At 41.9% G+C, this 14246-nt stretch overlaps 2 protein-coding genes across 2 annotated transcripts; both read right to left on the bottom strand.

Moving 5' to 3' along the window:
- Window positions 1-206: 206 nt before the first annotated feature.
- fnta (farnesyltransferase, CAAX box, alpha) lies at window positions 207-6632 on the bottom strand. The gene is made up of 9 exons (XM_062549645.1): window positions 6412-6632; window positions 5906-5991; window positions 5657-5771; window positions 5452-5556; window positions 4700-4826; window positions 4372-4520; window positions 3757-3819; window positions 3273-3453; window positions 207-959 (listed from the first exon to the last, which is right to left on the bottom strand). The coding sequence occupies exons 1-9, from the start codon at window positions 6537-6539 to the stop codon at window positions 795-797; spliced, it is 1119 nt and encodes a 372-aa protein (XP_062405629.1). The 5' UTR covers window positions 6540-6632; the 3' UTR covers window positions 207-794.
- Window positions 6633-10050: 3418 nt separating this feature from the next.
- On the bottom strand, window positions 10051-14246 carry LOC134095574 (glutathione S-transferase P-like). Its single transcript, XM_062549193.1, has 7 exons — window positions 14125-14246; window positions 13423-13458; window positions 12570-12676; window positions 12174-12261; window positions 11824-11927; window positions 10554-10655; window positions 10051-10466 (listed from the first exon to the last, which is right to left on the bottom strand). Coding segments are annotated over exons 1-7 (627 nt in total). The 5' UTR covers window positions 14126-14246; the 3' UTR covers window positions 10051-10277.

Genomic DNA, 14246 nt, shown 5'->3' with positions numbered 1-14246 from the left:
ACCACATGCCCCACTGAAGACGTAACATGCCTATATTCCTACCACATGCACACATCAGGTTTCTGTTCAATTGGTAGCTAGGTAACAGCTGATACGGCAACAGACCAAGGGCAGATTTCAAACAGGTTAAAGTCGATATTAGTTCAACAGCGCATACCATTGCCTTCCCTAGCTCTGACACATTCATACAAACAGACACATCTGGATTCTTTGTTTGTTTGTTTTTTTAAATAAAGATGACCATTATTAATTCTAAGCATACAAAAATAACGCAATCATGACTTCATTAATACAGTGCAGTGGTTTGGCAAAAGAGAAGCCTCTTGGTGTTTGTTAGTACACACTGAGTTTAGTCCTGTTCGTTGGAGCATACACAAAGCTACACAGTACACAAAAGCTCACCGAAAACCACACCCATGGACAACAGAAGTGCACATGTTACCTTTCATATCATTACAGTACTCTCTCCAAATCTTTGCACAAGTAGTCTACTGCAACCTACATCTAAACATACAGTTTAGGTCTCTCTCGATTCTTTTTCTCTTAACAAAACCATGGTTATTCAAGTTAAAACGTGTGTAGATTGTCTCTTCAGCTGGGAAGCACTGCTCTTGGTCAGGCAGTCACCCAACGCAGGAGCTATGGCTTTGCCTTGCGGACGTGCTATCTTTTATTCCCAGCAACTTTTCCTTTTTTTTTTTTTTTTTTTAGTTGTGTGTTTCTGTCTCTTTTTTGTGTGTGTTTGAAATAAGTATGCGCTGGGCTAACGGACGCGCTGTGGCCACTGCTCTCCATCAGGCATCGCTAGGGGCCTGCTCCTGCTCGGCCGTGGGGGGGCTGGAGGATTGCGGGTTGGAGGGCATCTCTCCGGAGCCATACTTGCAGTGGAGCGAGCGAGCGATGTATCTCCAGTACTCCTTCCTGATGGTGTCCTTCTCCTGGGCAAGGACCTCACACAGCTGGGGGGTAGCACACAGAGAGATGGAGATGAGATCACAGAGAAAAAGAGAAAGAGAGAGAGAGAGAGAGAGAGCCACAGAAAGAGAGAGAAGTGAGGTGGAGAAAGATTGAAATGCATGATGCCAACTTTGAAATACAAGATCAACACATGATATGCTAGATTGCCTCCCCCATACCAAAACAAATATGTAGCTTAGCTGGTCCATATGAGCAGTGGAAAATAAACTTAAAAGCAATGAAATAATTTTTTTGTTTGCTCGAATCCAACTGTGATATGAATACTGAAGTAAGCACAAATGTCTGGAAAATATCCATCTAGAAGGACTATCAATCTTAATCAGATGGGTCAAATGACATTTTCTATTAAAATGGGGGAACACAATAAGACACAACTCTGCCCTCCACAAGCCTTCCTCTCCACTCAAGAAACAGACTCCATCTATGAAACAGACAGCGCACCCAGAGAAACCCATTCAAAAATAAATGAGCAGGGTAACACCGTCCTGATTGACAGTTCCTTTCCTCTCAGCCGGCATCTTGTAGCGGATCTACTGCCAGGCTGAAATGCATATCTCTGTGTGTGTGTGTGTGTGTGTGTGTGTGTGTGTGTGTGTGTGTGTGTGTGTGTGTGTGTGTGTGTGTGTGTGTGTGTGTGTGTGTGTGTGTGTGTGTGTGTGTGTGTGTGTGTGTGTGTGTGTGTGTGTGTGTGTGTGTGTGTGTGTGTGTGTGTGTTTCCGCCCGCGCCAGTGCAGACCCCGAAGATCAGACGCCCAGACAAGGCCCCGCTTCCCCCTGCAGACAAACTCAGGAAGACAAAGGCGCTCCCAAGGAACCTAATTAACTGCAACACATGCGCCGCGCCTGAGCATTTAGCCGCCGACAACACGGCAGACATACGGGCTGCCACTCAGCTGTCAAATACGCTGCCATTGGTGGATAAGAACGCTCGCCAAAACATGGGAGAATGATCGCAAGACAAACAGTGAGATCGAAAAAGAGAAAATGGGTGTGTGAGAGACAGAGGAGGAAAGACAGACAGAAAGAAAGAGAAAAAGAGAGAGGGAAGCCTGAATCAGTGAAACTGAAGGCAATAAATGGGGTGGAGGATAGAGAGAGAGGGAGAGAGTGATTGTAATCTGATGCAGATACCACTGATGCACACATCCATCTTTCTCGACTTCCTTCCTGAATATTCTTTTGGCATCTATTGTTTCAGTCATGTTTTATTCTCAAAGACTTTTCTGCTAAATTGCTCTTGAGATTTCACTCTAAGACAATATTTTTTCTGACTTGCTGAGCATTTGTCAATGATGTGACTATGTGACTGAAATGATTATTGAACCAAGAACCTCCTACTGGTACAAGGCATCTTTTTTTAATCAATCTATAGCAATCCAGAACATATTCAAAGCCTCCATTTGAAGTTTGACAACATGACAGAGCCAGTATTTTACTAATAAAATATTAAAACTGCTGTCAGAAATATGCTTGATATTACCAAGGTCATAATTATATCTAAAAACAAGTCTCAAGATGATGTCACGGTGGTTTAACTGCACTGACCAATCTGACAACTTTTGAAGATACGGACATCCCGGTCTGTCAATCATTTTACAAATGCACAGACATATCAGTATAGATTCCTATACGTGCTTAAGCCTGTCTGAAGTGAGAAAGAATCTCTTACAGTGCCGATAGCAACCTTAAAAGGAATAAAGTATAAGTAGCTCAAGCTCATACATAACAGACATTCCTTTTGATCTTTAAAATGTGACAAATATATATAAAAAAGGCTCCTCCTTTTTGACTGTCTGTGTAATCCATCTCATTCTCTCAACAAACAAGCTAGCACAAGTATGGGGAGAAAAAAAGCGTGAAAGTGCATCTTAAAATGCACGCCCAACATGAAATAAGCCAGCTGTACGAAGGTCTGGTCATGTTTGTGTGTTCTGCATCTTCACAAAACTCCAGGGCTTTGCTCGGTGTGTGTGTGTGTGTGTGTGTGTGTGTGTGTGTGTGTGTGTGTGTGTGTGTGTGTGTGTGTGTGTGTGTGTGTGTGTGTTTCTTTCGATCTGCTCCTAGAGGGTTCAAAACCAAGTACTTCCAAACCAAATACAATGTTGATGTTTAAGCTTGTTTTTTTTTTTGTTCCCAAATTACCATTAGCTCAATGTTGTTTTCAGTGCCACTGGAAACGCCTTAGGAAGGAATGTGTTTACATATACAGTTGAAAGGGTCTAGACCTCCAGGGCCTTGTGCGTGTGTGTGTGTGTGTGTGTGTGTGTGTGTGTGTTTTCCGCATGGTGCTATACCTCCAGGGCTTTGCTCAGTGTCTGCTCGTGGCTGTGCTCCCCAGCGGCGGCGCTCTCCAGGGCGTCCTCGTACATGTCCACCAGGAAGCCCAGCAGGTGGGGCGAGCAGTGCGTCTCCTTCAGCTCCTGCACCTGCTCCAACAGACCCGGGTGAGAGCTCATGCCCCGGTCCTGCAGAATGCTGCTCGCACAACACAGACACAGGAATGAGACTGGAGCAAGTTAGACGAGGCGAAAAAATGTGATGAGGCTTATAGAAAGTGCTCATAAATGCCACTTTGAAATAAAAGTATAACTCCTGTGCTATTAACTCCTGAAGATTTTGGTAAAATCAACAGTTAATACAGTACAGTTCGCTCAGCTTAGTGTAAATTAGTTGCTGTTACATCCAGAAATTATGTGGATAAATTCTGACCCCTGTTGGCCAAAGGTAAACATTACAGACAACGTTTCTGAGGAAATGCACAGGTGACAAAAAACATACCCTTTCAGATAGTTCCATGCACTTTCATTGTGGGGAGCTTTCTTAATCTGTATGAGAGTGTATCTGGGAAAGAAGTAGGACAAGAAAATAAAAGCTTAACAATCATACAGGTAAAAGTTCATACAATTTAGTTTTCATGAGACAGGTGGAAATATGTGGTCATCTAGTCACTTTTACTAGATTACTTTCACTTCCACATGACTTCAAACCCAAAGAGAAATCCAAATCCAAAAAGAAAATGTATTGTTATTACAAGCAGATATATCTTGTCTTACATTTAGTAAGCGTCACGTGTACCTGTTGCATGTTCACACAGGTGATGCACTGCAGTACAATTCATACAATAAAACCTGATACCAGATATTGGTGTGTGTGGCATCAAACATGAAACCTGGGGACCAACACTACAGGAAATCTTTTCCTAGACTCCTAGACTAGGTGGGACTACATTCTGTCCTTAGTTGCACCTGTGTATGTATGCATATGTGTGTGTGTATGGAAACACACATTTAACTACATTTTAGCTACGTATGGGTGAGTATGAGTGAGGGAGTGTGTGTGTGTGTGTATGCGTGTGCGTGTGTGTGGATGGTTAGGCTCTGAGCAGACACTCACTGGACTTCTCTGTTGAGGATGGCGGCGTCCGAGTAGCCGGTGGTGTGGGAGATGACGTAGTGTCTCTGGTTCCACGCAGAGTTGTTCCTCACATCATCCTCCAGCAGCTCTTCCACATACTCCAGCTCCCCATCCCACAGCTTATACTCCTGGGGTTATATGACACACACACACACACACACACACACACACACACACACACGTGAACAAGTTAGGGGAGACACGAAAAAGACTAGAAACAGCATGTTGGGTTAGGAAGAATGAGTTTCGATGCATCACTATGCTTTAGGTCAGACAGGTGAGAAAGACTTTTGTGGCGGGACTCTACCTGGATGACCCACTGTCTGTGTTGCCAGGCGTGGTAGTTTTTACTGTCCTGGCTGAGAATGTCAGCTATGAACTCCAGCTCTTCAGACGGATCCTTCAGCCACTCCACTACCATACGTCGATGGTGCCTGAGGACAGTGAAGATGTCAATGAGAAGACTGTCAAAATTAACATCCATCATTTTGCTACATTAATCACTTCCCCTGCTAACCCTAGCAATTGACCAACAGTTAAACAACAGAGTGATGACAACAGATTACACAAATGTGGTCTGTGTTTTGGTCTTTCTATAAATGTCAAACAATGTGCTCAACCTCATTCAAGGGTTATTTTGGCAGACATGCACCTACTGTACTACGCAGTTGTTGGAGTACATGTCAATCACTTTCACTTTAACATACTTAGTGTAAGATGTTTACAATTAAGGTCCATAAAAAGGAAAATGCAGTTTCAGTGGGTGTGAGTCAAGAACTGTGTCATTAAAGAGGACAATGCTGGGGACATCACATTCTCACGCTGTATGCACACTCACTCACTCACTCACTCACTCACTCACTCACTCACTCACTCACTCACTCACTCACTCACTCACTCACTCACTCAGAAATGCAAAAAGAAAAGAGAAAGGAGAGAAGAGAGAAATAAAGACAGAACATGAATGAATGGATGAATGAATGAAAAAGAGCAAGAGAGAGAGGGACGTGAATATGAGAAAATAAATGATATGATGAGAAAGGAATCAACTACACTCACCAGACTTGGTAGTTCTTCGGTTGGTCCTCTATGATATTTGTGATGTATCTCATCTCCTCTCGTAGGTCCTTCTCCAAAGCCTGTATTAAAACTCTACGGTAGTGCCTGTAGTAGATCACAGAAACATCACAGAAAGTTTACATGGGTGCATAGGATTTTGACGTAAAGAAAACATGACTAACGTTAGTCCAAGTTTTAATCTTACCATACTGTGTAGTTGGCCGCATTAAGATCAATGGCTTCAGATGTCAGCGCAAAGGCCCTTTCACTCTTCTCGTCGTTCTTCAGGAGTGCACGGAAGTAGTCATACACATCTGTGACTATTGATAACACAAGTGGGTGAAGGACAACATCAGCCAAGGAATCAGGACCGTCCGCATCTCTGACAGGACGTTTGCAAAATAGAACGACAAGTAAAAACACCAAAGCTCACTTAAGACGCACGTCCACTTACATCTGTCAGAATAAGCTATCTTCACAACAGGATTAGGACCATCATCTTGGGGCACAGGCTCTAGGTCAGACCACTCCTTCCGATCTCTGAAAAGCAATCACAACCACGACTGTGACATGATTTAGGGAACTTGATAAAGTGCCTAGTTTCAACTGGATGTTAAAACCTCAAACAAACACTTTGTTCACGTCAGCTAAAACTACACACGTCAAGTTAGTATCAACGCATCACCTCGCCAAATTAACGTTACGCGATGCAACGTTAGCCCACAGCAATAATGGTAAACCTACAACAAACTAGCTTCACAATCAGGACACGTTGTATCTGTGAAGCACGTTAAGTCGGCTATTGGCTAGCATCAATTTAATCTATTAAAGGTACGATTACTTTAGACTATCAATCCTGTCGATTTTGCTACCGCTTGATTATAGCTAATCAAGCTACCTAACTCTGGGGCCAAACACAACGTTAACTGAATCGAGAATTTAGCATTAGCATAATGTTACCTGTAAAACAAATATCCCCCTCTTCTTAGGGGCTCATCATCATAGTCTCCATCCATACCCTCCACGTTCATTCCATCCTCGTCTTGGTTGTCCAAGGGGGAAGGTGAAATCTCCTCCAGACCAGACATTTTGAAAGTGACTCGTGTATTCCTTACAAGATGACTTGACAGGAGTGCATGCAGGAGTGTCTCAAATTAGCTTGCTAGTCAGACAACCAGCTTGTGTTGTCAGACGGAATGATTACATTGTAACCTTCTACGTAATTTCCGGTAACGTCTCGCTCTTTCTCGCGCCGCCTGGTGGTGAGTAAATCGTTCTCTAGGGTTTATTTATTAGGGGGTGGTTGAAATACTGGAGGCAAATGCGTGTCGTGTGTGTCCTTCATTCACAATCAATCAGGGGATGTAGTGGAGGCTAAACGCAAGTAAATGCAGTTAATCCACCTCTCAAAACAGTTTATTCACCAATTGCAACTTTTACCATTCAAAAATCACACTGTATTTATCCACATTCACAATATGTTCACTCATCAACAGATCTAGGAATCATTTAATACCACTGGTATTGATATGAACATTAGACAATAACCTCCCTTTTTTTAAAATTATAATTACACTATACAGCAGGTCAGTGTGACATGTTGTAAATGTGCTTTATAAATAAATGTTACTTACTTAGCCTACTACTTATTCCACCATCATCAAACACGTTCTGAATGCCTACTGTATATCGTTGGCGATATTGGTTGACAGCATGGGTGTATTATGAACCACTGGGTCCCTGGGCACAGAAAAGGGCCCCCTTGCCCACCTTAGAAAGCTAGTACCTGTAGTCTGGGGAATTGCCACCTATACGAGGACATTTTTGAAAAATAACTCCTTAAATGGTGTCTTCCGGCTGGTTTTGTGGAAGTAGGCTACTGTAGATTTAAGGCATCAATTGCGAAGCATGATTATCAGATCACATAGTGTGGCCCGTAACATTTGACTGAGGGGGCCCATTCAGATGTCAGGAGTAAATAACACCAAATGATATGACTTAGGGGCCCTAAGACATATCACATAACATACATGTAACTTGTGTAATTTGACTGAGGGGCCCTACTCAGATATCTGAGGTGGAGAACATAATAGTGACTTCACACAGAGGCTTGAGATTCAGGGCCCCCTGAGCCTGGGCCCGGTAGGCCTGTTCAGTAATCCATCTCTGCCCCAGGTGACACGAATGTCTCAGGTGCGCTCGAGCCTATTTTTCACGCAACACACAAGTGTGTTGGAACAGTTCCCAATAAAAAGAGACAGTGAAGAGATGTTTTAATAGGCAGAGGAGCCGTCGCAGCACCGCGTCAGACACATTTCTGTTCTGGATCGAGATGGAAATGCCCCGCAGACACGCGCCAGCAGTCTGCAGCGGCCTTAAAGGAGAAATCTGCTGAGTTTTCACACAGGCCTAGATCTCCACAGCTGACTGTAACAACTCGAGCTATAGATTTTTTGTTCGTATCGACAATACTCAGTGACCCCGAGAAATGGAGACCTATGTGAAAACTTGCCGGATTTCTCCTTTAATATTCACAAGTTCAACTAGAAGTGATGGTCCAACAGTGGAGCAGAAGTGATGCACCACCCGCTATATGCAAACCTGATTTTGCTATCTGGGCAGCCGTGTGTGTGTGTGTGTGTGTGTGTGTGTGTGTGTGTGTGTGTGTGTGTGTGTGTGTGTGTGTGTGTGTGTGTGTGTGTGTGTGTGACAGAGAAAGACATGCATACAGTTTGCATGCAACCAGTGCATAGCCATTTTGCCTGCACTGCCTATGAGTCAGACAGAAGACGGGCCAGTCTATCTCTCAAACTAACATCTATGGTTCTCTTACACATTTGCATGTTTGGTGGCAGCCTAATAGCGCTTTAGACAGGGTGTCACCTTATTGTTGAATGAGTCGCATTGTCTAGGCTACTGGATATTTGCTTCCAGTTAAGTGACTAACCAAAGTATTTGCAAGAAATAGCTCCGTTGGCTCTCTTGTGGTAAGATGTTTGATTGGCTGACCCACAGCAGTGCAATTGATGATAATCTATGCAATTGCAGTCCCAAGCTAACATTAGTTGAGTAGGCTGCAGACAGTAACATTTTGACTATTTTTAAAGAGGCAAATATGGACGGGTAGGCTATTGCAGATGGCTGAATTGTACCTGAATTAATGATTTCATTATCTAGTTAATTCAGAAAAAAACAAGCTTGTCTGATATCACTGCTGCTATGAGGTAAACTATTTGTTTGGTATGTTGGAACACTAATTTGTTTCTTGTAAATAATAGGCCTCCTGTCCTGTACAATATGTAATGTGCAAATGACTATCAACTGACCACCCCCCTCAAGGCCCTTGACCCCAATACCGTTCAAACCCTGGTTATGACCCTGTACCGACACAGACATAGTACATAATTTTATATGCAAACGGAATCTTGTTAATGTAACCTTGTGAGCATAGTATTGCTGGCACCTTGGTCTACCATTTCAGTAAAAATGTTGCAAGGAAATTATACTCTAATGTAGCCTACGTAGCGGGTGTGTACTCTCGCTTGTGTTGTGTTACAGAATGCATCGAATCACTCTTTGGTTACCACAGCCGTTTATTCAGATTGTAGAACAAGTGTTTCACAGTTATTTTGATGCTACACCTACTCAAAAGTACAATTACTGTATGATACTGTATGTAATTGTATATTTTACACCATAACGTTGCTCAACACCAAGACCCACCACTAGCCCCTGCCCTGCCCTCTCTCCCTTACACATGGACTATGGATTGTCTGACTACCTCTGATAATAATGCACGTTATATGATCGTACTGCACTCTGTCTCTATTATACTGTATATAGATTATGGACTGTCTGATTACTCAGAACTCAATGCACTTTATTTGCATGATGGATAATACTGCATTCTGTGGTTTAAGTATGTTTTTATGCACTTCCATAAAGAAACTAAGCTCTTTTTAATGATTGCACTTACTGGTTACCGTAGATGTTAAACTGCATTTCATTGTACTGGTGGTTGTCCTTACTTTTGCAACGTTGAATCTAATCTGATATCTAGACCACTGTCTAACATACTTGAACATAACACACATGAAAACAGGAGTGTCTAGTACTCACTGACATTACAGTAAGAATACTTTTTTTCACTTCACATCACAACTATTTGATGCTTTAAGACTTGAATTTAATTTCTCACCACATTGTATTGCTCCTTCTCAGGAGTCCAGTGAGAGAGAGAATGTATTGAGCCAGATCATTTTGCCAATGTCCTAGAGTGCCTTATGACTGGCACCACAATGGCAAATGTGCTAAGGGCACCTTTATTGAATGACTCCTGTGTCTGCAGTTCATCTAGAGGATCTCGTGGCATCCCTTTTTTGCAGTCAGTTAAGACCGTGATCATATGGTCATCACATGGTTTCACTTTGTTATGTGATGGGAATTCCTCTGATTGTCAACTCACACAATGCTAATCAATGCATTAAATAATTGCTTTTAGGCTACGTAGTTTGTTCAAAGAATGTTGTTCCCCCTATATAATCTATAATCAGTAATCAATGACACACTGTACAAACCAGTTAATATCAGTGGTGCAAATTCACAATTAGTTTGTTTATTCAAGTCACATTAGTAGGAGCATTATATTGCAAGAGTACAAAATGTTAACAGTCAACAGTTAATAATTGTCTACAAAAGTAAAAAACCTGTCAGACAGCTTCTTTAGTTAGTGCCAATGTGGGGGATAGTTGACGTGAGATGTAGCATATCGTAGAAATCAGTAGTCCTACAGCACTACTGTCTCCCATTGCCCTTGATTGAAAGTACTACTGTTTCCCATTTCCATTGATGGGCAATTTCTTCCAGGCATCAGAGTCTAACAATGCCTTGATTTTTGGACGGGCTGACATCATTGCCGAAAATGCCTTCAGGGCTGGGAATTTGTCCAGACAAGTGGGACACAAGACCTGATGGTTGAGCAGAAGATCAAACAAATTGTAGTCTGCAAAAGACACCTGCAATAGAAACACAAACAGAAAGGATTAATATCAGGAACAATCCTATTATTTGCATGAAGCATGCAAATCCATGGTCTACTATACCTTGTTTCCAATCAAGAAACCAGACTTGTTTTTGGCCAAGACAGCTTCAAACTTTGAAAGATGATCACCGAGCTCCTGGATGTACTTATCCTTTCCAGTATCCTGGAAAGTAAAAGAGAGAAATCATTCATTCCATTTAAATGCAATTGAGTATCTTAACCAAGCCATTTTCAACCATCTTCATGTTTTTTCATGAGGTAGGAATGTAAATCTGTCTGTCAACTAACCAGGGCCCGGTACCCGGTATTGGTCATGCCTATTCTTTGCTACTTGTGAGAGTCCCAATGTATGTGTTGCCTACGCAAAAGTATTGTGGGATGTCACTGAAGAAGATGTTTGAAGATGAGGAAAAGGTTGAATAAGAAAGTGAGGACGTGTAGGTCTAGGATTAAATAATATTCTAGGCTTAGATTTTGACGCATCACATGTTCCTTCCTCTGATCTTACCTTATAGGCGAATAAAAGATAGCCTACACTTACTGTACACTCAGAATCAGAAACTATTCTGCCAATGTCTTGTTTCATACATAATTTAAGTCTGTTTTAATAACATTATTATGAACATTAAATGTATGTTTTTTGCAAGCTAAAATCTGATTCATTGCAAGTAGGCTAAATATAATAAAGAATGGTAACTAGAATATAATTAAATATAATAAAGAATGGTATCTATTTCTTAGTTGTGATTTCCCTGTATGTCCTGCTCATGACCTCAGTGTACTGATTACGATGCTCTTAGCCATTACGAGTACTCTGGATAAGGATAACTCGTTTTCACAACATTCATAAGCAACGATGGTTTCGGGAAACAGTCCGCAGATCTTAAGACGTTCGTAAGAGGGACTTCATGACCTAAACTCACGATGCTTTCAGGGCCCAGGTCTTAAGGTCTACATCTGTGAGGCATTTTTCTCATAGTAGTACTTTAAGAGTTGTAAATTAGCAGTTGACAACAAACAGTTGACAATTTCCAGGGGTACAGGAAAAACAGACAAAATAATGTTGTAAGACATTCTCCTAATTGCCTGTAAACAAGCAGAAGCCAGGTAGTAACCCTGTAATCTGCTGTTTACATCCAAATTATCTCTCTTATCGTTTTTTTTTTTTTTTCGGTTATCAATTTATTGAACCCTTCATCTTATCACAAAGGACCTTTTCACCACAGGTGCTTTGTAACTAACAATAACAGGGCTCAGGGATAAACAATCATATCTGACGAGCTAGTTACAAGCACTGCTGTTATCATTGCTAATACATAAACAGAACTTACGTATTCCTGGTAGATCAGCTTGCCGTATTTAAGCCTGAGGTCTTCCACGCCATCATTCATCATGTCAATCTGGGATGCCTCTTTGTCGTTACTACCGTATGCACCTGGGAACACACGGGAAATAAATTAATTACCTCCCAACAATGGGCCATAGTCATTTTTGGATAAAATAAACTAGACACAGTCTGGCTGATGCTCAGAAAAAAAAAGTAGTGGAAGAGCAGTCAGTATTCTTGATTGCAGTCAGCAGACAAGAATATGTAGTTGTGTGACAGGGTGTGTTGTGGGTTTAGCATAAAACCAAAGTGCAAATGTCTAAATGTCTAACCATGAACTGTGTACTGACTTACCATGATTACGACCCAAGTGTCTCAGTATAGCATTAGACTGGACCAACTCCAGGTCTCCATCTTGAACCTTTGGCAGCTGGCCAAAAACCTGCAACATATCAAGTCAAAGTTGAGAACTGATACAAAATACCTTAGAGTCAAGACATTATGAACCACAGAACAAGATACACATCATATGCCTTTGGCCAGAACACTATGCTACTACAATTGTATTACAATAGTAGTAGCATTGATTATGTAATTGATAAGGCAATAAATGACAAGGATGGATACTAGGGCATCAGACTAATCTTTAGCCCAACGCAACCTTGAATGTTTATTTTTTGCTTTATACATTTGTTGTTGATGATAATATCATTATTGACTCTTCCTTTAAACTAAGCAAACTCCACTTACGCAGGTGGCCTTCAGGTCGCCTTTCATCCAGTCGTCAAAGCTGACAACCACCTCCTTCCACTCCTGACCCTGGTCTGTAAGCATGAGCTTCATGGCCCCGCATCGCCCTGGGACAACACAAGCCAAGAGTTACTCACACGCCCTGAATAATGTGTAGAGAGTCAACAGACACTGGCAGATGCCCAGGCAGTTATGTTGTCACAGCATTGGATCCTTTTCACTATTTCTGTGCTTAAAGTATTTGGTCTTGCGAGCCAAGGCTCCTGTGAAAGCCAGCAAAAAATAAATGAATTTGGTTAACCAGTCAAATGTCCAACACTACAAATAACTAATCACTGCACTGCACAACACAGAAGGGACAAATAATAATAAAGACACTTGACATTTGTTTTCCTGAAAAACATCAAAACGAATCCACAGACACAAGGCTCCTGTACATCTATGATCTCATCAAATCGGAGCCAGGACAAAGGGTCCGATCCTTTGGCCCTTAATCTGGGTCACATACTAGGAATGCAAAACTTTTTTTCTTGCCAATCAACCATCAAAATGTAGGTCAACGGCAAATTTTAATTAAACTGTTAAATTATATTGTATTGTTTTACTTTTTATTTGTATGTTGCTATGGACAAAAAAGTCTGCCAAATCCCATAACATTAGGCTAAGAGTTTACCATTTTTCTGCAAGCCTTATATTAGACTTAAAGCTATATTTTATTCATGACAACTAACCACTTGTGTATTCTCTAGTCTGTTCAAATAATCAACCAGCACTTCATTCTCCCCTCGGGCGCCCACCAAGGCACAGAGGAAGCATCAGTCATATGACCTCACGCTTAAGGGATTCTACATACCTCGCACCGCAAAGTAAGTGATGGTGTACGCAGGCACTGTGAAAGAGAAAGCGTATGTTAATACACGTTACATGATAAAAATGCAACCACCGCTATACGACTAGTGCGTATTCCACCCCAAAGTCTCCTAGCAATGCCTGCTTTGCGTTGTTACCATCGAGCTTAATGACAAAAACTTGAAATGTGTCCGGTGGGTGAAGTTATGCAACGCGGCGGCACCACGCCAACCATTCTCTGCTGAATGGCCTGCTGGCGGCATATCTTGAGAAAGGTTGTAGGCTAGCCTACTTTACCTGTCTGTGGTTTGATTGCCGATCATAATTGTGTTATTTGCACACTGCTAAGCACGTAAATGAGGTAGGCTAAATATGCTACTTATTGCATGCTGCAAGAGAAAATACGCGTAGGCTATATGACCGTGGCGTTACATTGTTGCATGATCTGTTGCATGCCCATGCAGCCGATCAGAAAATAAATATTTGATGCTCTTTTGTCAAAATAGCTATGGTTCACTTCAGATGTAGGCTGTGCCATGCGACCTTTAAAGTGGAGGTGAAGGCAAGCAAGCGGCTACTGTCGGACCTCAATCTCTCCCGCACATTTTGCTAAAGATATACGTGCTCCTGCTCCAAATATTTAGTTAGCCTATATTTTAACACGGTCGTGTGCAAACGCGGATAAAAGCATGCGCTATTTACTTACTGTTGAGTGTTAGAAGGACGTTCTGCGTTTCAAAGATACGACCAAGGTCTGCAGCTGTCAGCGAGCGACTGGTGGTGGCGCAAGACGGGGATTTATACTGTAGGTCTGTCTGTTTCTGATGA

The sequence above is a fragment of the Sardina pilchardus genome, chromosome 11 (genome assembly GCF_963854185.1).
Source record: "Sardina pilchardus chromosome 11, fSarPil1.1, whole genome shotgun sequence".
In the NCBI taxonomy this organism is placed as follows: domain Eukaryota; kingdom Metazoa; phylum Chordata; class Actinopteri; order Clupeiformes; family Clupeidae; genus Sardina; species Sardina pilchardus.
The sequence above is the reverse complement of the archived record's forward strand: the minus strand, read 5'-3'. Positions and strand labels throughout refer to the sequence as shown.

What these genes read in the sequence shown, in the direction of transcription:
- fnta (XM_062549645.1), bottom strand. Translation starts at nt 6,539, where the DNA reads ATGTCTGGTCTGGAGGAGATTTCACCTTCCCCCTTGGACAACCAAGAC. An exon ending in GGGGGATATTTGTTTTACAG is followed by an intron (nt 5,992 to 6,411) that starts GTAACATTATGC and finishes ATTGCTTTTCAG; the next exon opens with AGATCGGAAGGAGTGGTCTG. An exon ending in CACTGAGCAAAGCCCTGGAG is followed by an intron (nt 960 to 3,272) that starts GTATAGCACCAT and finishes GCTACCCCCCAG; the next exon opens with CTGTGTGAGGTCCTTGCCCA.
- LOC134095574 (XM_062549193.1), bottom strand. An exon ending in GCGACCTGAAGGCCACCTGC is followed by an intron (nt 12,262 to 12,569) that starts GTAAGTGGAGTT and finishes GATATGTTGCAG; the next exon opens with GTTTTTGGCCAGCTGCCAAA. An exon ending in AGCTGATCTACCAGGAATAC is followed by an intron (nt 10,656 to 11,823) that starts GTAAGTTCTGTT and finishes TTTACTTTCCAG; the next exon opens with GATACTGGAAAGGATAAGTA.